This window comes from Pteropus medius, unplaced genomic scaffold (genome assembly GCF_902729225.1).
Source record: "Pteropus medius unplaced genomic scaffold, Ma_sr-lr_union100, whole genome shotgun sequence".
Taxonomy (NCBI): Eukaryota; Metazoa; Chordata; class Mammalia; order Chiroptera; family Pteropodidae; genus Pteropus; species Pteropus medius.
The window spans coordinates 21,333,126-21,357,643 of record NW_024354500.1 but is presented as its reverse complement, the minus strand read 5'-3'; the positions used below and the strand labels follow the sequence as shown (position 1 = coordinate 21,357,643).

The following is a 24,518-nucleotide window of genomic DNA, read 5'->3' as shown; positions in this document are numbered from 1 at the left end:
GTAATAGTCATTATAAAATTTACTTTAATACTGGTGACTTTCCAGAGAAAATACAATTTTAGAAGCTTGCTTTTTTTTGATTGGATGAAAAACAAATAATTTGCTAATCGCTTGCTCACTTAAGAGGGGATATAATAACATATATGTAATAAAATTGGTTGCCTCTTTTTAATATATTCCCAAAGAAAATAAAAATAGAACCTACATATGTATGTAACATATACATATATATACATAAATGTGTCTGTGTGTTTAACCAAGTAAGTAAACAAGAATTTTAGGCCAACACAGCTTTTTCATATTTTTTCCTGATTCTCTACCAACATGTGACTTTGTCTCTAACACAAATAGTATAACCAGAATTTAAAAATTCTCCCTGACAGTTCGGTAGTCAGTTTCAGTAGTCAGTTGTCTATGTATGTAGTATTCAAAGTTAGCAGTTACCATGTGAATGCATGTTGTTTTATTTATATAAACAACTTCTGGCTATGTTAGTCCTTAAGAACATTCTTACCTACTGTTTCTCATGATTTTTATAAAGAAAAGCAAAATTCCTGCCTTACAGTTTTTACGTACAATGTAGATAAATTTAAAAGTTAGCTTGGAGGAATGTATTTCTCCTTGTTTTCCAATGAAAGTCTAAACATGAGATAAGTTTATTGTTAATTTTTTCCTTGAGTTTATTCATGGGTACAGGGAGATCAGTATTTTAAGACAAAATTGAGGCATATTGTTGGATTGTCTTTTGGCTTCTTTCTAGTACCTAGAAATCATTTGCTTATTTTATTTTCTATAGATATGAAAAATAAACAAGCCTCTTTGTTTTATTTAGTATCAATATTAAATTGATACTAGGAATTCAGTATTAGCAACTCATTTGCAAGAGCTTAATATGATAAAGCTGCTTCTTTGTAATATATACATTTATTTGTTAGCAGTGTTCTTTGATACGCTTTATACTTTTCTATACTGACAAAACCGAGGGGTACTATTTATTTCCTTTATACATCTCTATTGTTTGCCAGACTGCAGAAAATTCTGAGATCCTCCTCTGTTGGAACATGTTGTTGAGTAAGGCAGTATGACAACATTGTACTATAGCCCTCTCACTTGCTTTCACACATCCCAAGCTTTAACAACCATACCTGAAGATTTAAAAAAGGGAAAGAACAAATATAAAAATTACATAGGTAATGTAGGCATGTTGCTACCATATATCCAGAAGGTAGATTATTATGTTGCCAGAGGGGAAGGGACTTAGGCAGATGGTTGAAAAAGGTGAAGAGATGAAAAGGTACAAATTAGTAGTTAAAAATAGTCATGGGGACACAGAGTACAGCATAGGGAATATAGTCAATAGTATTGTAACTGCTATGTGTAGAGCTAGATGGATGCTAGAGTAATCAGAGGGGATCACTTTGTAAACTGTATAAATGTCTAACCATTGTACTGTATACCTGAAACTAATATTAAATAAATAAATAAATAAATAAATAAATAAAGCATAATAAATAATAAATTCATTGAGAAAAGTATCACTGAGATATTGTGTTACATGGGACTTCATACACAGGTTTTTCTTTCCTTGCCATCTCCCATTTTTCCACAAAAGTTCTTACTTTTTCTCCCACAGTGAGATATTTCCCAAAGGCTTTCCTGAGGAGTACGCCATAGCAGCCATGTTTCGTGTACGAAGAAACACCAAAAAGGAACGATGGTTTCTATGGCAGGTTTTAAACCAGCAGAATATGCCACAGGTAAGGAACCAGAGAATTGTGCTCAGGCCAGTTGAATCTTTGAACTGTACACAAATCCGGGAGTAGATTTAGTATATGAATATTCTGTCTTTTAAAGGAATCAACAGGGAAATTCAAGAATTCTCATAGGATGGTCTTGCTGAAATCTATAATATGAGTGCCTGGTAGATGAGGCCATATTAGTTTTTCTTTTTATTTCTAGGTTCTTATTCTGTCTAAAAACATTCAAGCTGCCCTTCCTTCACAAATGCTTCATTGGCACTAAGTCCACTTCACTAATAACTCCTTTATCTGTGATCATTTCTGATATTATGTATTATTTTTAAATGCTGTTTATTTTTTCACCTGAAAATCCTTAGGGAACTAAGAGGTGAGACATTAATACTGAGTCCATCAATAAACATTTATTGAACACATGCTCTAGGCTAGTTAGTGACCAAGATAAGAGATTTAGAAAGCATAATTCCTATTCTCAGGAACATAAGGTCTAAGGGGATGTCATCTAGGTAAACAACATACTAGAGCATAATCACAGTATGACGAAGCAGTAGTAGAGGTAAGCTCAGAGTTGGATGGGGACTATGGGAGCATGGAAAGGACAGTTCCCAAAAATGAGGTCTGGGGAGAGCAGGAATCTAAGAATACTTGTGGAAGAGATGGCATTTGGCAGAAAGGAGGGGGTGCAGGTGCTCCAGTGAGGGAAGATGAACCTCGGTATTCCTTATTAGCACCATATGTTTGTGTTTACCTTTATACATATCCATTGAAATGTTTTTTGTTTCACTGGTCTTGTTAATACAGTCACAATTTTGTGATGAGAAGATGAACCAAACGCATAGTATCTCCTCTATGAAAATGTGTTCTGTCCACACCATGCTAATCATCAAACATTAAAGAAGTTGATCTCAGTTTCCATGCTAAGAGAAGTGATGATATTCTTAATTCTTTTCTTAAATTCTTAATTTAATTCTTAAATTAATTCTTAAATTACTCATACAGAAATACACGCACACACACACATTTAATTCTTAAATTACTCATACAGAAATACACACACATACACACACACACAGATACACATATATACTCTTAAATGTTCTCTCAAGAAAGGAGCATATTGCATTCACTCGTATATTCCATATGTAAACCATTTTGTAGCTGGATATTTGCTGTTCTTTTATGTTAACAAATCTGGAGGGCACAAGTGTCATCTAAAACATTTTATTATGTGCCTCAGTTATATTGACATGTGTCTTGAGTTTTTACTTGTGTGATTTAATAATTTAGAACATTGATTTTAAAATATTTAAATATAATTTGCATTTTTGCAGGTTTCAATAGTGGTTGATGGCGGAAAGAAGGTGGTGGAATTTATGTTCCAAGCTGCCGAGGGAGATGTATTGAATTACATTTTTAAAAATCGAGAACTCCGTTCTTTGTTTGATCGTCAGTGGCATAAACTTGGCATTGGTATACAATCTCAGGGCATTTCAGTTTATATGGATTGTAATTTAATTGCAAGCCGGCATACTGATGAAAAGGAAGCTGTGGACTTTCAAGGAAGGACTGTTATCGCTGCACGAGCTTCAGATGGCAAGCCTGTGGACGTGAGTCGCGATGTTGGTTGTGAAAGAACTTCTAAATCAATTCAGTTTACTTCTAAGTAAATTCATATTTCTAAATTAAAACAAAATATCTTATTTAAATCTTCTTTAATTAGTACATAATACAGTTCATTCTCAACACTGTTTAATTTGCCATCAGATATATGAAGGATAGCTATGTATTTCCAATTGCATTTTCATATATATTATCTCCTGTCTATTTCCAACCATTTTTACAGCTTGTGAATTTAAAAGAATTAGGTCGTGCCTTAAAAATAAGGTTATTAAAATTAAATTTTAGTAAAAGAGAAATATAGTACAAAAAGTAAGCTTGGTCTAAGCTCATATGTTTTGAATAGAAAGGACTGGAAAAAGATGAACTTTAAATGGTTCCAGATTATCTGGTGTTTTCATTCAAGAACAATAGACTATTTATTCATCCTCAGACTAGCAATGCAGTCTATATTGCAGACTATTTTTCATAAGCTTATAATGATTTTTCAGGGTTCTAATAGACTGAAACATGGCCACTAATTGTATCATTAGGTCATTTGGATGAGAAAAACTGGGTAGTAAAACCCTTTCAGATATTAAGGTCTTTTAAAAATTACATTTGATCCTCAGATGATAAAGATTTATTACTGATTTCCCTAGAGAAGAAGGTCTTAAAGAAAGTGAGCTATATCTAAGTTTGACGACTGCACATTTTCTTGTGGGCAGAATGATGGGGAAACCCATAAACATAATCTGAATGCAAGCTACCAATAGGAATTGAGATTGCTGTTAATCCAAAGCACTTAAAAGTTCAATTTTATTTCAAAAGCACAATTCTGTGCAAATGCATATTTAGCCAGCTCATATAACACACAACCATATTTTTTAAAATAAAATATTATTTTTAAACTATCTTCCCTTTGAGACAATGAACAAATCAATGAGAATGTTATGATGAGGGTTCAGTGATTATCAGCAAAATAAGCCAAAGCAGAAGCCAGTCCTAGAGACAAGACATCATGGCATAAAGAAGAGTGAGCTCTCTTGAGGATCAGACAGATGTGGTTGCAAATCCTACCTCATCTACTTAACTGTTATGATCTGCTAATTTATCTTGTTAGATGTTAATTTATCTGAGTCTCAGTATCCTCCATTATAAAATAGTGTTGGTAGTTACTCATTATAATTGTATAGAATATGTGCCATAGTGCCTGGTACATGGTCAGTTCTCTGTAAATTCATTTATTTATTCAGGGTCAGACATGGGAATTTAACCCTGGTATAAGAGAACAGAGTGGGAAAATTTTTTTTAAAAAAACAGCAACAATCTTCTATTCCTGCTCTCAAATACCTTGAAGGCTAATGGAAAGTTTAGTAGATGTCAGTAAATGGTGACTGCCAATTGTAACAACAGTATTAGACAGACCTTTTGAAAGGTTTCCCCAAAGGCAAGGCAGGAAGTGGAGACCAGGAGCTAGAACAACAGAGACTTCCAGCAGTTGGTGGAGTAGAGGTAGATAGGTAGTCAGCTTCAGGGAATTCTAGTAGCAATGGTAGCAGTGGCAGTAGTATCTGCAGCAAGTACTGGAGTTTAGGACTGGAATCTGCTCTTTATAGGACTAGTGAGAACCAAAGAGTGCACTGAGATAAATTCATAACCTTTGGAGGAGAAACAGCAATGAGAGAGGAACAAGTTATTGTAAGAGCGGGGCTCAGGCTCAGAGCTCACCCTCTGAAGGCTGTGTCTCATTAACTTCTCATCTGAGGAAAGAATTAATCCCAGAACCTAAGGCTGAAGAATGTCAGGTGTGTCCTTATGAAAAGACATAATGTGAAAATTATAATGTTATAGTAGTTTCATAGTTCAATATGAAATCGATTCATTTGAGGATAAAATTAAAGGCATACTGCAATGAAGAAGCTTTTAAGGAGATAGTCACTGTTTAAGTTAAACAAAATATATAGTATTTTATTTTTAAAGATTCTTTGTCCTACCAAAATTTTAAGTAGACTAATTTTTTGTTATCTCCTTACAAGCTCTGTGAGTCATGAGATCTGTTGTAATGTGAAAGTGTTTTATTTATTCAGAATTTATGTTATTGAAAAAAATTCTGATGATTGGGTTTTATTTTACATATACTACCAGTGTGCTTTTATGAGAGAGGTGACAAAACTGATATAAAGCACTTTTTTTTTTTAACAAATCCTGTATGACAAGGGTAAATAAAAGACTTAGCCCTAAACATTCTCATTCTAAAGCACTGTGTCAATGAAGGGTTCTCAAATAACTAATAAATAACAGAAGCATGATTAAACTAGGCTGATTGTAGTTTCAGTGTCATGGGTACTTGATTAGGTTCTAATCTGTCAAAAATCGATGATCTATCTTTAGTTAAAGTAAAATAATTCATACGAAGGACTTAGCATAGTGGATGGTACATAATAGAATTTCAGTATTTATTGGCTATTTTGATGACAATGATAATGATAAATAAGTTTTAGTTAAGAAGAATATTAATTAATTGGCATCCCCATTCTTCATTCTACATAATGAATATATTACGGCCTGGTATTTCATTAAACTATGTAAGACAGTGTGTTTAAACTTTTTAAACAAAAGTTAACTTCAATAACCTTGCAAAAAGTTATAGAAAAGAAATAATTTTCCATTTTATCTCATAATTTTTCATTGGCTGCAAATATTATATTGCTCATGAATTCTCAAGGTGTCTGGAATTCTTAATGCTTGCTATGAAGTGGATTGATTTTGTTCCTCTCAGTGTAGACTAATAGTTACAGCTTTTTAATTTTTTGCTTTTTTGGTGTTGGGGTAGGGATTTAAAACTAATTGCAGATATCTGCTTTCTATTATCATAGAATTTATTATTATAATATTATAGTTGGGCCTTTCTGTAAAAAGTACTTATTGACCCCAAAGTAATGCATAATCTAACACTGTTATTTTGAGAGACAGGTCGAGAGAGGCATGAGAGAGAAAGGCAGGAAGGAGGAGTGGGTGAGGGGTAAGGTTGTCCTTGGCCTATTTTATGTCAAATAATCATATGATTAATTATTAATCAAATTATTAAATTTTCAACCATAAACTAAAATAGTCCAAGCATCTATCATATTGAAGTTTTATTACTAGCATATACTATTTACTTGGTATATAGTTGTTTGATCTTGCGTTTAAAGGCATGATTGTATTTCCTTTGAACTACTTTTAATTTCATGTCCAAATGCCAAAAAAAGGTGAATCTGCTGAGCAAATAGAAGGAATCAATTATTTTTTGTAAGAAGATTGTGAATCCTGCTCAAGGTTAGGCTGATATAATATAAAATCCATAAGTCTTACAGAATCCATATTGGGAAGTGAGCATCTGTTTCCATGCCTCAGATAGGTCTGAAACTGCAGATAAAGCCTTTCCGTTTTGTGCTCATACATTTGACTTTACTTTTTTTTCCAAAAAATTACTATGAAATAGTCCTCATTTTGTGGTCATATACTTTATTGTAGTGCAAAGCAGTACTTCTCATTAATTAAATACTTCTTTTTTTATTGTTTGAAACAACTAACCAAGGTTTGCAATTGCTTTTATTACTTGATTTCCTTTATATGTAGACTGATCTCAGTACCTGGATCTGTGTCTATTTCTCAGTACATAAAATCATGATCCTAAATTAATAAAAATATTAAAAATATCCACTAGTAACTTATTTTTACTAGGTTCTTTTATCTTATCAGTTAAATTACCATGATTTTTAAGTGCCTCAATGTGATTTTCAAAAAAAAACTAATGATATATCTTATTACTAATTTTTTAATAGATTGAACTTCACCAACTTAAAATCTACTGTAACTCAAACTTCATAGCTCAAGAAACTTGCTGTGAAATATCAGATACTAAGGTAAGTTAATTTTCTCGGTGTGTGAAGAATGTAGAATGACAGTTGCCTAGTCCATAGAGTCCAAGTGTAGGGCAACACTGAATGTCTTCTGTTGAAACCAGGTGAATAATTCATTCCAAGTAAGAGCACCCTCTTAGAGCCTTCTCATAGTTTAATTTCATAATTTTAATTCCAGTGTTTCATCGTGAACTTTGGAAATTATGTCTTCAGTTTGGGCTCAACATAAGTAAAGGAGAATTTATGCCTTTCTCCCTAAATGCGTTCCAAAAGTAGCATGATCATTTCCCAGTTACAGAGGTTTTAAATTCGTGATCATACCTTCTTCGCACTCATTTCCCTCTTCTATCTCCAATGCTGAATAATCTTCCTTTGTGATAGGTCTTTTATCTGCATCTTCCTTATTCCTATTATTGCCATGGTTCACCTTTGCCTCATGCCTGGTTTGTTGCATTATTGTGTCAGCTATCTTCCTTGTCTAGCTTTTTTCTTTGCAGCTTTACCAGAATAAGTCTCTGAATCACTGCTTTGTATATTTACTTTTATTCACTAAACATTTATTATTCAAAAACACTTATCTTCTAGACACTGTGCTAAGGAACAAGGCTAACAGATATGAATAAGGAACATTCCCTGCCTTCTATTCATCTTTCTCAAAGCCTTTTGTCATTACTCTTGGCAACAAAATATAAATCCAGTTTCTTAGCCTCTCATTCTTTTTTTTTTTTAAGATTGAAAGGATTTATTTATAAGAATTTAAAAAATGACTCAATTTCAAATGTACTCTGCTACAAATCTAGAATTTAGTTATCTGATAAAATGACAATGTTTTCTTAGATTATTGATCTGTTCTTAATAAAACACTGTAAATGGTTTACTTTACTTTTTATCAGACTTTTAAAAACTAATTTTTACATTTTTAAAAAAAACTTTTAATTAGTTTCAAGTATACAGTATATTGGTTGGACATGTATATAGTTAGCAAAATGATCCCCCAATTGCTTCCTCCCTCCCCTGACCCTCCACCTAGCCAATGTATTAATACTAATTGCATTCCCTATGCCATGCTCCCCGTCCCCGTGACCATCCATCAACTACTAATTTATACTTCTTTAACCCTTCACCCCATTCCCCAAACCCCGCCTCCTCTGTCCATCAACAAATTGTCCACTATATTTGTGAATCTGTTTTTGATTAGTTCTTTTTATTCCTTAAATTCCGCATATGAGTGAAATCATATAGTGTTTATCTTTCTCTGTCTGACTTAAATACCTTCTAGGTCCATCAAAGCAATATCTTTTTCCATTCCCTTCCTTTTCATATGCAGGGGTCTTGTTTTCTTATCCTTTCAGCCCCTCTATCTTTTGGTTGGAGCACTTAATTCTTTTCCATTTAAGATGCTTATTGATAGGAATGTAGTTGTTACCATTATTTATTCCTGTTTTTGATACTTTTTTTATTCTTAAAGAAGTCCCTCCAACATTTCCTGTAATTCTGGCTTGGTGGTGATAAATTCCTTAAGTTTATTTTTGTCTGAGAAACTCTTTATCTGTCCTTCAACTCTAATTGATAGCTTTGCTGGATAAATTATTCTTGGTTGTAGATCCTGAGTCTTCATCACGTCGAATATTTTGTGCTAAGCTCTTCTGTCCTTCATAGTTTCTTTTGAGAAATCAGCTGCCAGTCTTATGGGTGCTCCCTTGTAGGTAACTTGCTGCTTTTAATATTCTTTCTTTGTATTTAACCTTTAGCATTTTAATTATGATTAAATTAGAGGTCTTGGTGTGGGCCTCTTTGGATCCCTGATTTTTGGAATTCTCTGAACTTTCTGGGGTTTTATGTCCATTTCCTTCACCAGGTTAGGGAAGTTTTCCATCATTATTTCTTCAAACAGCTGTTCAACATCTTGATTTTCCTCTGTTATGCCAATCAGATGAGTATTTGGAGCCTTAATAGTATCCCATATCCTTTTTATATTTTTATAGTCTTGGCATCTTTTTTCTTGCCATTCTGATTGAATGTTCTGATTGGCTTCCCTGTCTTCTAGATAGGGCATGTAATCCTCTTCTTTATTCACTTTGTTTATTCCTTTGTTTATTCCATTTAATATACTTTTCATCTCAGATAATGTGTTCTTCATTTCAGACTGGATCCCTTTTATAATTTCTACTTCCATTTTTATGTTGTTGTTTTTTTTATCTCTTTGTTGAAGTTCTCACTGAATTTATCTACACTTCCCTAAAGTTCATTGAGCATCTTTATAACCTGTGTTTTGAACTCTGCACCTGTTAGATTACTTGACTCCATTATATCTGGACCTCTGTTCTGTTTTATGGTTTCTGCTTCTTTGGCTTCTCATTTTGGCTGCCTTTCTGTATCTATTTCTATGTACTAAGCAAAGCTCCTAAGTCTCTCGGTCTTATTAGTGTGGATTCATGAAGTAGGTGTCCAGTGGCATGGTCTTGAGAGGGGTTCTGCTGCAGGCCAAATTTAGCCCAAGCCTCTACCCTTCTGGGGACACCTGTTAAGATTCAGCAAGCAGTCCACAGATGCTGTGCTTATAGTTGCCTCAAAAGGCCACACCTAAACTGAGGCTGCCTCCAGTGGGAGTCTCAGTAAGGAGCACCTGATTCGCTGAGGATATACCTGGATGTGGCTTGGGTGGGGCTGTGAGTTGGGAAGGCAGGGTTTCAGGGAATCCTCTGGACAGAGTGATCGCCGTTATACAGTTTGATGATGTTACAGCTATGGGGACCCCGTGTCTGCAAACTGGGAGGGGGGAGGGCTCAACAGGGAGCAATGAATACTGCCAGCACTTCTGTACCAAGTGAGTCTCGCCTCGGCCTTCACTCGGAAAATATCTCCCTGTAAGTACTTGGTTCTTCCTCCGCACAGCCTAATGGGCACTGGTGCTCAGAGCGAGCAGGTCCATCACCACAAAAATCCGCTCGCGGACACGGCCCCTTTAAGAGGCATCTGCCACTGCCACTGCCACTGCTGTAGCCTCTGTCTCACTTAGCCGCTCATACTGGGCAGCCCTACGTTCTCGCCCCGTCCTACCTTGTGCCGTTGCAGGGTGCTTTTTTGGATTTCTCCATAGTCGTATGGCTTGTTCATCTAGATCGCAGGCAATTTTTCATTGCTACTGCTCCTTGTTTCTGTCACAACTTTGATTTGGTCGCCAGAGGGATGAACAAAGCCTCTATCATCTATGCCATTTTTTTCTCTCTCTTAGCCTCTCATTCTTAATATTCCCAACCTTATTGTACAATTATTACTTTCTCGTACCAGTCTTTCATTCCAAAAAAATTCCAAATTCAATACTTCTGTATCTCTCATTGTGATAGTCATGTGTGCCATATAATATCATTAAATATAGTCGTATTTATTTTTAGTTTATTCAACTACTTTTTAAACTCATTAAGGGGAGTTATACTTTTATACTTTTTTTAAAAAATTGCTTATTGCTTTTTAGAAGGAGGTCAAAACATTGTTTCATGACTTGATGACTTGTCAGCTACTAAAGGAGTTAGATGGGACAAAAAGATGTTTGAAAGGGACAAATTCTATAAAAGTCTCACAGAAAAAACATATGAAAAGTAAGAGGAGAAGAGTAAAATGTTTTTCTTTGTATCTTAGATTTCCCAGAAATTCTATAGTTATCATAAAAAATAATATGAAAATTTATCAATAGTTTAGTAATTAAAAAATATTTCTAACTTTTATCACTTGCTATGGGTAGTAGAATAATAATGTGACAACTGATTCAAAGCATAGATAAGTCTTTCGAACTTTTATATCTGCTTACATAACTTGGTTTTATAAAGCATATCTCCAACCCAGTTTATGGCTTTTATTCCAAGTAAAATGAAAGCTAGCCAAATGTCTTTCTATAAATATCTAAAAAGATAATTTAGAATACCAATCTACAGACTTGAAATACCTAGACTTCCTGGAGCCTTACATTTAAATCTTGAAGATGTTAATTTCCTAAATTTTTTTTTTAAATAATTCTGCTTGTTTGATGTAAGAGCTCTTAAAACAATACTTTTCTATGATTGAAAAGTAACATAATGATGCATCGATATATTCAAATATTATATTCTTGACCAGTAGTTACTACTCTATACCATCACTAATGGGCATTTTCAGCTAGAATTATGAGAAAAGTGTTTAAGGACATAGGTGATGGATTTGATGGAGTAGTTTGATAATTAAAAGCAGTGACATGACCTCACAAATTGTGAAAAAGTATTTTAATCATGTTTGAAAAAGATTATTTAGGAATTAATTTCAACGAGTAGAAAATAAGGAAGGGATTCATCTCCACCTATGGAAAAAAAATAACAAAACACTGCTCATTTTCCTGCTGATAATTATAACACAATTGTGTTAATGATTAACAGAAAATAGAAACAAATGTGCTACATTTTATAAATGAGAATGTATAGTTTGGAGGATAGATAATTATATAAAAGCCGTTTAAGTGCATCTGCTATAATTCAGACATCAACTTTTTTTTTTTCAAAAATGTGTCGAATTCAGAAAACTTTAATGTACTTGCTTAAAAATCTAATTTTGTCTTGGAATTTCAAATAAGATATGTTTCTTATTAAAATTAATATTTTATAGCATAGTCAAAGGTGAAATTTATGCAAAATAATCTATAAACATACTTCTTTGCTTCTATTGACTAGATTTTCTGTTTCTGAAGCAGTTAAGTTTCATAACTACAAACATATGATGAAGAACAAACAGACAGAAGGAGGAAATCAGGAACATTTGCTGAAAATAAATGAGAAATGTGATTAAAATTTTGAGGGCCAATTAATTAAATATGTGACAAATCAAAACCAGAGGTTTTACAAGGGTAGGAGTCCTTACTTATACATTTTATGTTCCCTTTAGGCACTTTTTAGAGATTGTGGAGAGTTTTGTAGTGAAGCCTGAGACATACTTTTAAAGTCACTTAAATCTCCAATTTAAAATGGTGAATTAATTATCCAGAGAAGAGTTGTGGACTCTAACTGGGTCTTGGTTACCTGATTGTGAACCCACGGGGCAGGTACTGGCTGGAAAATCATATCAAATCATGGATAAATGGACTGTTTTGATGATAATCGTGTTTCCTTCCAAGGTGATTTTTAGACTTGGAAACTTGTTAAGATAACTAAATAGCTAATCATTCAATCTGGAGTCAATGTGATGGACCAAGTGAGGAGAACGGAAACTAGTCGCAGTATTTCTTGGTGCTATTTTTCTTATAGTTTTTATTGTTTTCACAAGCATTAGTGTACTACCCATTTTCAAAAAAAAAATTTTGTTGTTGTTTTGAAAGTATGTTTATTAGAGAAAACTTGGAAAATATAGCCAAACCCAAAGAAGAAAGTAATATCAACCATGATCTCTCCCCACAATTAATAAACTAGACAATCTTTTAGTTTTATATCCTGACAATATTTTTACATGTATATATAATTTGTAGTATACAAAGTAATGTGTGAACCCCTTCCCCTGAATTGCAAATTCAGTTTGCAAATTGCAAATTCATGAACTTACATAACTTGGTGAGGAAGGAGTCTGGTAAATGATGATGAGAGGAGAAGATACATTTATCTTCTCTAGTCTCTCCATATGGATTGACTTTTTGAGAGAAAAAAGGTTAATTGCTTTGTAACCAAATTTCCCTTTATGTTGTTCCACATGTTCTGAGCCCACTGGATAAGTATAAAATTTGCCACTTGTCTGTTACAGTGGAGACTTTTTAATAACTTTGAAGGACAGTGGTCTGGAATGAGATATACTTTATTAAATATATAGCATCTTACAGTGTGAAAAGAATTTATTTTCTACTTTTACAGACCTTTACCATCATCTTGTTGAAGTAATTGATGTTTTAAAGGTTCAAATTACATTATTTTATTTTAAATTTTGTCCCCAAAGCACATATATAGATGTTATTTATATAAATGATTTTATTGTAACTGCAGTTATTTTAAATACTTGTTATTACTGTACTTGTCATAAAGTCACATCTTAATGCATTTCTAGTGTGTTGTCAGTGTAATAAAACACATATGAGACCTAGTGAAAGAGGAAAGGTGTTATAAACTTTCACATTCTAGTGTCAACTTTTGCTTAATTAGATAGTAGTTCTTACAGGTAACTTACCCCAGTCATACCTAGTTTGGTAGGAGCTGGTATTTGGAATGTCAGAATATTTGGAATTGATCCCATTTCCTAAAGCCTCTTTTTGAATTTTAGTGCCCAGAGCAGGATGGCTTTGGAAGTACTGCATCATTATCACTACCCGCTCATGCCAGCAAAATGTCTGCATATCTGCCAGCAAAGCAGGAACTTAAAGACCAGTGCCAGTGCATTCCAAACAAGGTATGCTAGTTTTAATCTATGCTCACTGAAAAGCCACTCTACATGGTGAGCCAGGGCCCTTAAATGTGGCTCTGGTGCACTGAATGTGTCTCGCCTTTTAGTGCTAGTTAAATCAAATGCCTAAGCCACTCAGTCACTGCGGTAGGTTGAGAGAAGGGGTTCGGGGAAGAGATTCCTTGGATTTTTATCTGCATAGTTCTGAGTCTATTTGACCTTTTTTTTCAATGTGTGAATTAGAATGAATAGGAAGATAAATGGGGAGACAAACTGAAGAACAGACAAGTATTGAGAACTTAACATGTGCCAAGAGTAGGCTTTAATTCTGGGAATTTACAGTTGAAGGAAACACAGTGCCTTCTCTGAGGCACATATACAAAGACACTCTACCTAGTATTTCTTTGTTATATGGAGACTGTTTATCCAGTGTCCCCGAATATCTAACAAGCTCTCTCCCTCTGCCATAAGTCGTATGGGAAATATGTAGAAGGACTCTGTTATTACTCAAAGAATTTGTTTTACTTGCACAGGTATGGTCCCCTAGTCAGGAAGGCTGGACCCATGGGCCTACATGAACTTCTTTTGTGGGTGTTAATGGCAATCATGGAGCCTATGTTAAAAGTAGGCCGAGTGATCTCTTGATAGCTGTCTTCTAAGCCCACATCTGAAGAAAGGAAAGGGGAAAGGAAACCTTGTCCCAGCACCTACAGCAGGTTGTCCCCTAGCACTGTGACTTAGTACATCCTCCTACCACGTCACTCCTGGCTGGAGGAGTGGGGACAGAGGTGAGGTAAGACTTTAGAGGAACCTTACATTTCCTCTAGTGGCTAATGCTGTATAGTAAACTCAACTGAAAGGCAAGTACGAGGTGCAGGGGCGCCTCAGAGGAGCAGCAAGTGTCCCAGTCCATGGAAGACCTCGTGAAGGAGACAATGAGGGAGAGTAGTGAGCCTCATGAACAAGGGAAGAAGGGCATTCCAGCGGAGGGCCCAGCATCAACATGAAGGGGGCATTGCTTTATCTTACTATTGTCAGCATCATATTATAAACTATTTGTCTTTAGCTCAATGTGACAGAATATTTGATACCACAGAAATTCATTTTCGCTCAGGGAGAAGAAGCAGGATTACCGGGAGCGCCGGGCTCACCTGGTCAGAAAGGGAATAAAGGAGAACCGGTAAGATACCACCCAACACTGTCAGGATGAAAGCAGATTTGTTCAAAAGTGACTTTAAAAGTTGTCCATCTCCTTTTCCTATGTCCCATACAAATGTACATTTCTGTTAAAGGCTACCAAGGGCAATATTTAAATGCTGATCACTGAAATAAGGAAGACATCAGCATTCACGTCTGTTTTTGAGTTATTACAAGGCTAGACTAAAATTTGAAAAGCTCTGAAAGCCCAAATCTTTGTACCTATAAGCTGTAAACAAAATTGTGAAGCAAGAGAGTTTAAAGTTGTGCCCTCTTTAGACTTCTTTAGCATTCTTTTCTTCAAATACTTGAACTCTTGTTTCTCTTGTCTGCTGATGGATCCCCACTGAAGATTCTTCCTTCGATTAATAAATTTATACCTTGTTCACCCATTTCTCTCACCTCTTCCAATCCACCCCACTCCCTGGCAACCATCAGTCTGTTCTCTGTATCTATGTGTAAGTGAGATCATACAGTATTTGTCTTTTTCTGTATGACTTATTTCACTTAGTATAATGCCCTCTAGGTCATCTATGTTGTCACAAATGGTAAGATTTCATTCTTTTGTATGGCTGAGTAATATTCTATGATATATATATACTAACTCTTTTTTATCCAATTGTCTATTGATGGGCACTTAGGTTGCTTCCGTATCTGGGCTATTATAAATAATGCTGCCATGATCATAGGGATGCATATATCTTTTCGACTTAGTGTTTTGGATTTCTTTGGATAAATACCTACAAGTGGAATTGCTGAGTCATAAGTAGTTCTATTTTTACCTTTTTGAGGAACCTCCATACTGTTTTCCATAGTGACTGCACTAATTTGCAATTTCCCCAACAGTGCACAAGGATTTCCTTTTCTCTACATCCTCACCAACATTTGTTTGTTGATTTATTGATGATAGTCATTCTGACAGGTGTGAGGTGATATCTCTTTGTGGTTTTTAATTTGCATTTCTCTGATGATTAGTGACATTGAGCAATTTTTCATATGTCTATTGACCATCTATATTTCCTCATTGGAGCAATATCTATTCAGGTCCTCTGCCCATTTTTAATTCAATTGTTAATTTTTTCGTGTTAAGTTGTTTGTGTTCTTTATAAATTTTGGGTATTAATCCCTTATCAGATGTATCGTTGGCAAATATCTTCTCCCAATCAGTAGTTTGTTTTTTCATTTTGTTGATGGTTTCCTTTGCTGTGCAAAAACTTTTTAGTTTGATGTAGACCCATTTGTCTATTTTTTTCTATTGTTTCTCTTACTCAAGGAGATATATCAACACAAATATTACTAAGAGCAATGCCAGAGAGTTTACTGCCTCTGTTTTCTTCTAGGAGTTTTATAGTTTGGGGTCTTACATTTAAGTCTTTAATCCATTTCGAGTTTATTCTTATATATGGTATAAGAAAGTAGTCTACTTTCATTTTTTTGAATGCATCTCTCCAGTTTTCCTAACACCATTTATTGAATAGACTATCTTTACTTCATTGTATATCTAGCCTCCTTTATCATAGATTGACCATACAGGCATGGGTTTATTTCTGGGCTCTCTATTCTGTTTCATTGATGTACATGTCTGTTTTTATGCCAGTACCATGCCATTTTGATTACTATAGGATTACAGTATAGTTTGGTATCAGATGGTGTGATATCTCCGACTTTGTTCTTCTTTCTCAAGATTGCTTTGAATATTTAGAGTCTTTTATGGTTTCCTATTAATTTTAGGATTATTTATTCTAGTTCTATGAAAAATGCCATTGATATTTTGATAGAGATTGCATTGAATCTATAGATTGCTTTGGGTAGTATGGGCATTTTAACAATCTTAATTCTTCCATTCATGAGCACATATATGCTTCCATTTATTGTGTCATTTTAAAATTCTTCCATTCATGAGCACATATATGCTTCCATTTATTGTGTCATTTTAAAATTCTTTCTTCAATGTCTTATACTTTTCCAAATACAAGTCTTTTACCTTCTCGGTTAAATGTATTTCTAGGTATTTTATTTATTTATTTTTTTTGATGCAATCGTAAATGGGATTTTTTTTTTTTCTTAATTTCTCTTTCTGGTAGTTCATTATTGGTGTATAAAAATGCAACTGATTTCTGGATATTAGTTTTTTATCTTATTACTTTACTGAATTCATTTTTCAGTTCTTGTAGTGTTTTGGTGGCAGTTTTTTAGGGTTCTCTACATATAATATCATGTCATCTACAAATGACAGTTTTACTTCTTCCTTTCCAGTTTGGATGCCTTTTATTTCTTTTTCTTATCTGATTGCTGTGGCTAGGACTTCCAATACTATGTTGAATAAAATTGGTGAAAGTGGACCACTTTCTTGAAGTGATCTTCAATAAAACATTTTAGCTTTTCCCTGTTGAATATGATATTAGTTGTGGGTTTGCCATATATGGCCTTTATTATGTTCCCTCTAGTCCCACTTTGCTGAAAGTTTTATCATAAACAATGCTGGATTTTGTCAAATGCTTTTTCTGCATCAATTGATATGATCATATGATTTTTATCCTTCATTTTGCTTCTGTGGTATATCACATTAATTGATTTGCAGATATTGAACCAATCTTGCATCTCAGAAATAAATCCCACTTGATCATAGTGTATGATCTTTTTAATGTATTGCTGATTCAGTTTGCTAATGTTTTGTTGAGGATTTTTGTATTTGTGTTCACCAGGGATATTAGCCTATATTTTCTTTTTTTGTAGTGTCTTTGTCTGGTTTGGGAATCAGGATGATGCTGGCTTTGTAAAATGAGCTTTGGAGCTTTCCCTCCTCTTGAACTTTTGGAATAGTTTGGAAAGGGTAGGTGTCAATTCTTCTTTTAGTGTTTGGTAAGATTGACTCATGAAGCCGTTCTATCTAAGACTTTTCTTTGTTGGAAGTTTTTTGATTACTGATTCAATTTCATTAATAGTTTTATTCTGTCCATATTTTCTGTTTCTTCTTGCCTCAATCTTGGAAGATTGTATGTTGTTAGAATTTATTCATTTTTCCAGATTGTCCAATTTGTTGGCATGTAATTGTTCATAGTAATTTCTTATAATCCTTTGTATTTTCTGTGGTGTCAGTTGTCACTTCTTCTCTTTCATTTTTGACTTTATTTTGAGGGGTCCTCTTTTTCTTGATGAGTCTTGTTAAAGGTTTATCAATTTTGTTTATCTTTTCAAAGAACCAGCTCTTGGTTTCATTGATCTTTTGCACTGCTTTTTTAAAAACTCTATTTCATTTATTTTTGCTCCGATCTTTATTTCCTTTCTTTTGCTCTCTTTGGACTTTGTTTGTTGTTCTTTTTCTAATCCCTTTAGATGTCAGGTTAGTTTGTTTATTAAAGATTTTTCTTTCTTTTTCTTTTTCCTTATTTTTATTTTTATTTTTATTTTTTGTATTGCTATGAATTTCCCTTCTAGAACTGCTTTCTTCATGTCCCACAAATTTGGGGTCATTGTGTTTTTATTTTCATTTGTCTCAATGTATCTTTTGATTTTGTCTTTGATCTCGTCATTAACATGTTTATTGTTTAGTAGCATGTTATTTAGTCTCCGTGTGTTTGTGCATTTTTCAGTTTTCTTCTTGTAATTGGTTTCTAGTTTCATACCATTTTGGTCAGAGAAGATGCTTGATATGATTTCAATCTTCTTAAATTTTGGAGACTTGTTTTGTGGCCTAACATATGGTTAATCCTGGAAAGTGTTCTGTGTGCACTTGAAAAGAATGTATATTCAGCTTCTTGGGGTGAAATGATCTAAAAATAACAATTAAATCCATCTATCTAACATGTCTTTTAAAGTTGCTATTTTCTTATCGATTTTCTGTCTAGATGACCTATCGCTCTCAGTGGAGTATTAAAGTCCCCTACAATTACTGTATTACTGTTGGTCTCTCCCTTTATATCTGTCAATATTTGCTTTATGAATATAGATACTCCAGGATACCTTTGGTTTTGATATCATTATATGAAAATTTAAAATAAACAATACCTAGGTCTGTGAACCTCTTCAAACTGAACATATAAATTATAAAGCAATAGCTAGTATTTTTTGAGTGCTTACCATATACTAGATACTGAGAAGAGTGTTATAAATGTTATCTTTTTGGTCCTTACAACTCTTCATGTTAGGTATCAGTATTACTATTTTACAGAAGGCCAAATTGAGATTTAAGGAGGTTAAATTGTTGCCCAAGGCTACATGGTAAATGGTCAAATTGGAATCTGATTCCAAGCCTGTTACCTCTAGTGTCCTTCTCTTAGCCAGTATGCATTGTATGCATTTTGATGGTTGCTCTATATTTTAAAAGCACTTCAGTAGTAATTATCTGTGTTCTTTGATCATGGTCCTTGCACTGTAATATCTTATTTTACCTTCATAACCTCATAAAAATGTCAACCTAATATTTTTAACCTCACTTTGCAACTGAGAGAAACATGTACAAGTAAAATGATGTGCCCAAGGTAATAGAATTAAGAAGATTTATAGAGTAGAAAGATCTCTGGATTAATCCCAGCTCTTCTCAGGTTAGCACTGTGAACTTGGCTAAGCCATCCAGTCCTTCAGGCTTCATTTCCCTCATTCGTAAAGGTGGGTGTTTCACCTAACAGTTCTATGTACATCTTAAGGCTGACACAAAAGTGCTTTGAAAGGGCATATGTGGCTTAATTGTTGGTGATTGTGATGTGATATGCATTAATATTTCTTAACTCGACCTTCTTATTCTTTGACTTATAAATTCTATCAATTTAAGATTTTTGGCATAGAAAGAAATTTCATTTGTCAGTTTTAGAAGGGGTAAAATACTTTTAAATATCCTTGTCCCTTTTAAAAGCATTTTTGCATGAGAAGTATGATCCTAATTATTAAGAAAATCATCAAATCACCTTTAAATGATTCTTTAAAAAGATTAAGTACTGAGTTATTTTTGTTAGAACATATATTTTTTAAAGACTCATTCTTTTGTTCATATACTTTAATCATAAGTATATATTTCCTACTTTAACATCTAAATTCATTCATTCATTCATTCAACAACTGTTTATCGAGTTCCTATTATAACAAAAAGTGGCCTAAGTTCAGTGAGAAAGCACAGGACTTGTTCTCACTGAGTTTATAATCTAGCAATAATTTGTTCAAAGAGGCTTCCCTCCTTCTATAGGAACAAAAACCAGTAGAAAAGAACAAGGAAAGAAGGAACCAGTAAAAATAATGATAATTAGCAAATTTATTGTATGGCAAATCTATAAAATATATAAAAATGTATCTTAGAGCTAGTATAAAATGTGTCTTTCCATTTATGATATATTTTTAAAATATTAACATTTGTTTTAACTTCCAGACTACACAAAATTTATAGTGGCAAAAAATTTTAGTGGCAGAAACAGCTGGGATAAAATAAATTGATAATCTATAAAACAAAGCAAATAATTAACCTATATGCTTCCTTTTATTTTTTAATACAAATGCCAGCACTTGATTAAACCAGCATAATCCTTGCTGTGTAAATATGACTTCAGATGATCATGGCCATGAATGTTTTCAGCTTTCCTGGCACTTATAATACACATGGATGTATTGTCTCATTTTAAGGAGTTGGTGATGAGTCTGTCCCAGTTGTACCATGTGATCCTGCTACTTTAATGTGCAACAAATAAAGATGGCATTCCTCTGTGTTTAAGTCTTGTATATAATTTTTATTACTAGAGTAGGTGCACAAAATAATGCTTGAATAGCTTGAAATCGAAAGTCATTTTGCTGTAAGGCATATCGAATAGATAGTTGTGTGAAATGACCAGAAGTAAAGTGTTACCAAGGGAACCTGATGTTGATCTCAAGGTTTTCCTTTTTGTCTATAAGATCTAGAAAGTATATTTAAGGGAGGTATAGGACAGAATATAAGGAATACCACTTTGGAGCCGGAACCACTTGGGATTGAATCCTGTTCACCTCTTACTTCCTTTGAAAACACCTAGTCACTGGTTCATTGTGAATGAGTATAATAAACTGTATAAAAAACACTTAGTATCAGAAACTGGCACATAATAGATATTCAACAAAGATGTTTCCTCTGCTTTCCTATCCAGAGTTTAATTGTCCACATGTTGAAGGAGAGGGCAAATAATCTTTTTAGCTTGAATTTATTTTATTATGTGACTTGACCAAAAAACAAAGAAATCTTCATTTATGAGATAATCCCTTACAATTTTCAATTGTTTAAAAGTTTTAGTATATAAATATCATAAGTCGTTATATGCTACTTTTAGTAAATATTATTAACTTATTGATTGTTAATTTCTTTTAAAGATCATTAAATGATGTAAATATTTCATTCAAATCTGTCTTTTGTTTCCAGTACTATTTCACAAGACTATTTTTTAGATGTAGTGTACTAGGTTTTGAAGAGATTCCTTGCATTGTTATGCTTAGATAATGTTGGTTAAGAACCATCCAGAGGCAACTATAATTTACTTTTTTTCATTAACTATAAGATATATATTACTTATCTTGTGCATTTTACTTTTGATGCAGTGAAATAAAATGAGAAAGGTCTTAAGAATACAATTTCCAAATCTTTTTTCAAATTATATATTACTCATAATATTTCTAAAGGTTTTAAATTTTGAAAATCTTTACTGTAATCTGCAGCAGTTTTATAAAGAGCAAATTTACTTTTATTTATGCCCATACACTATGAGTTAGACAAATCTTCCGAATAATCATGTAAACCCTGTCCTGTCTGGGTCAAAATGCACAAATAGTTTTCTGTCTCACTTAAGATAAATGCCAAAGCTCTAACCATGCTTTATAAGGCTTCACAGACTGTGTAGAGCTCTCCATACCCGACTTCCCACTCCCTGTATCATTACCTACCCTCTCCCTTTGTTCACTCCTATTCCAAGATCTTTGCACCAGGTTGCGTATACCTGAGATGTTCTCTTCGCTATTCACTTGCCACTCTCCTTTACATCATGTAGGCTCTTGCTCAGAAATGAGTTTAAAATTCTATTCTGACATTTCTCTATAAAATCATTCTTTCATTCCACCTCTATCCTCTTTCTTAGCATTTTTAATGTCACCTGACATGTTATCATTATATGTCTATTTCTCCACTAGAATTGGAGTTCTGTGAGCACCATACATAGAATAGCACATAATAGGAACTAAAAAATATGTTGAATGAATGAAGAATACCTCAGGGAAAGTTTAATCAACTTAGCTGTTTCTAGAACCTATAAATTCAATGCCCCAAATGCTCAGGGAACCCTGCCAAGCAGAGCAAAGGGTCAATTTGCAGAGAAAGAGCTAGATAAATCATAAAGGACTGTTTTATTATTCACTGTTGTTCTAACACCTTTTTTTCTTTAAAAATCAAAAGTTTTTTTCACATAGTGACCTGACTAATTTTAGTTTGATATTTCCAATTAATGAAAAATCAGAAATATTTGGGAAAAAGCCACAAGTTTTGACATGATTTAATGTTTATTTTTATTTACCTATTTTCTCATCCCTACTGTTATGCTTCATTAATCTATTTACTGTTTTTTAAATTTTTTATAAGAGTGATGACCCTTTCTCATGGAGTAAGATGATTTGAAATCCAAATACTGCTTGTATTTGAACACCTAGATGTGATCAGTATTCTATATCAAGACACCTAATCAAACCATTCTAACCATGCCCTCTGTCTAAGACTAAACTCTGGATGAGATTATTTGAAATAATAATTAATACTTTTCAGACTCAATTATTATAATTTTCTGAATCTTTTAATTCCCTTTTCTTAACAAGTTTAGTTGGCAACCTAATTACTTAGCAACCACATTAATTTTTCAGTTCTTTGAGACCCTTGCTAATACCCTCAACTCACTTCAGAGCTGAAATTCTCTCAGAGTTTTATAAAATAGCAGCTCAATTTCAGTGTTCCTGAACTTAAAGAGTGTGATCTGTGCTCTATTTTGGGAATAATTTTCTAGTTTATTTTTGTATTATCTTTCACATATCCAGTTAATTTCTCAAAAAGTATAGACTTGATGAAATGATTGCTTTGCTAATATACTTTTAAAGAAAATCAAAACAATTTAAAAGGAATAAGTTAGCTTACTTGACTCTATAGTCAAAAACTTTGGTATTGATTCCTTGCTACTACCCCATCCTCCAATCTCACTATGTGGAGGTTTCCATTTCGAATGGTATAGTATGTTAACCCAGAGAGTACTAGTGAGTTTCCCTTTATTTTCTTTGCAATCTGACGTTACATATATGCCCATTCTGTAGTCACACCACATCAGTAAAAAAATAATCGAGTCAAAATATGTTCATAATTTTTTAAAAGAAGGAATATTTTACCTTAGTAATAATAGTAATCCTCACAGAAGTAGGCTATAACATTACGCTTTTGAGTTTTTGTGTATGTCAATTAAGAAATAAAGAATATTTCTTCATTTTTTCTAATCTATTATTGCATATATTGGACTAGTTGACAGATTCTTTCTGTTTTTGTATCAATTTTACCCAAAATATTATAATCTCTTCTAATCTTTAGGTAATTGAAGTTGAAATTTGTGTGCCTGAAATCTGAAACTAACCTACAATATGTATCATAATGGCATTATATACTCATAAAATTCTAATATATTTCTTCATATCTACCAAGCATAAGTGATAGAGAAGCTCATTCGAGAAATTTATATTATTTTCCATTGTTCCAAGGATAAATTCATGATAGAGCCATCAAGGCAGATATTGGCAACTCATCAGCCTCATTGAGCACATTTTTCTAGTTTAGGTGGGAGAGCAGAGAAGCTGAGAATCAGATTGACTCAGCTTCAGAGTTTTTCCTGGAGGATGTAATGGAAGGTCAGGCACACTGAGTGAAATAAATATGGGTTCCTTAGAGTCTGAAATTTCATGACTTATTTGAGTTGAAAGAATCAGGTATTAGCTGAGGGAACAGCAACAGAATCATTCCTTACCTCTGATAAATATAAAAGAAATGACAAAGCTGATTTACATGTGTCTGTGTAGAGAATGTCTAGTTTTAGTTCCAATTAGCACTTGGATATTTATAAATTCTTAATTTTTTGATAAATTATTAATTGTCAGAAGTATAGTGTAATGTCTTGTGAACAATATGAGGAAGGAACTTTGCTTTAGGTGCAAGCAAAAGCATCTCATTTATGAAAAGCTAGACCCTCTTTGACAACATTAGCAATTAATACACCTTTGGAAAAACCTCCTAATGAGCATTTCTATATTTTAGGGTACAGTTGGTATTCAAGGTGGATTTGGTGCTCCTAGAATTCCAGGGGAAAAGGTACACTGATTTGCTATCTGATACAAACTTTGTTTTGTAAGTTTGTATCAGATGGGAAGGGAAAATATATAGAACGAGTCTGACCGTTCAGGGTTCAGCGACCTGTGGCCCTGCAGCAGGGCTTCCAAAAACTCCTGCTGTACAATTTTGTAAATGAAGTTTTACTAGAACATGACACTCATTTGTTTTCATATTGCCTAAGTCTGCTTGTGTGCTACACAGCAGTGAAGTAATTGTGTCAGAGATTATATGGCCCGCAAAATCTAAAATATTTACCATCTGGCCCTTTGCAGAAAAAACTTGCTGACGGCTGCTACACTGGCCCTTCTCATAAGAGCACCG

At 33.6% G+C, this 24,518-nt stretch overlaps 1 protein-coding gene across 1 annotated transcript in view; it reads left to right on the top strand.

The window, feature by feature from the left end:
- Positions 1–24,518, top strand: part of COL19A1 (collagen type XIX alpha 1 chain) — a 292,373-nt gene that overhangs the window by 47,668 nt on the left and 220,187 nt on the right. Inside the window, exons 5-9 of the mRNA XM_039853067.1 lie at positions 1,634–1,757; positions 3,089–3,364; positions 7,184–7,264; positions 13,526–13,651; positions 14,760–14,825. Of these exons, the coding sequence (XP_039709001.1) occupies positions 1,634–1,757; positions 3,089–3,364; positions 7,184–7,264; positions 13,526–13,651; positions 14,760–14,825 (673 nt within the window). The remainder of the gene's footprint in view (positions 1–1,633; positions 1,758–3,088; positions 3,365–7,183; positions 7,265–13,525; positions 13,652–14,759; positions 14,826–24,518) is intronic.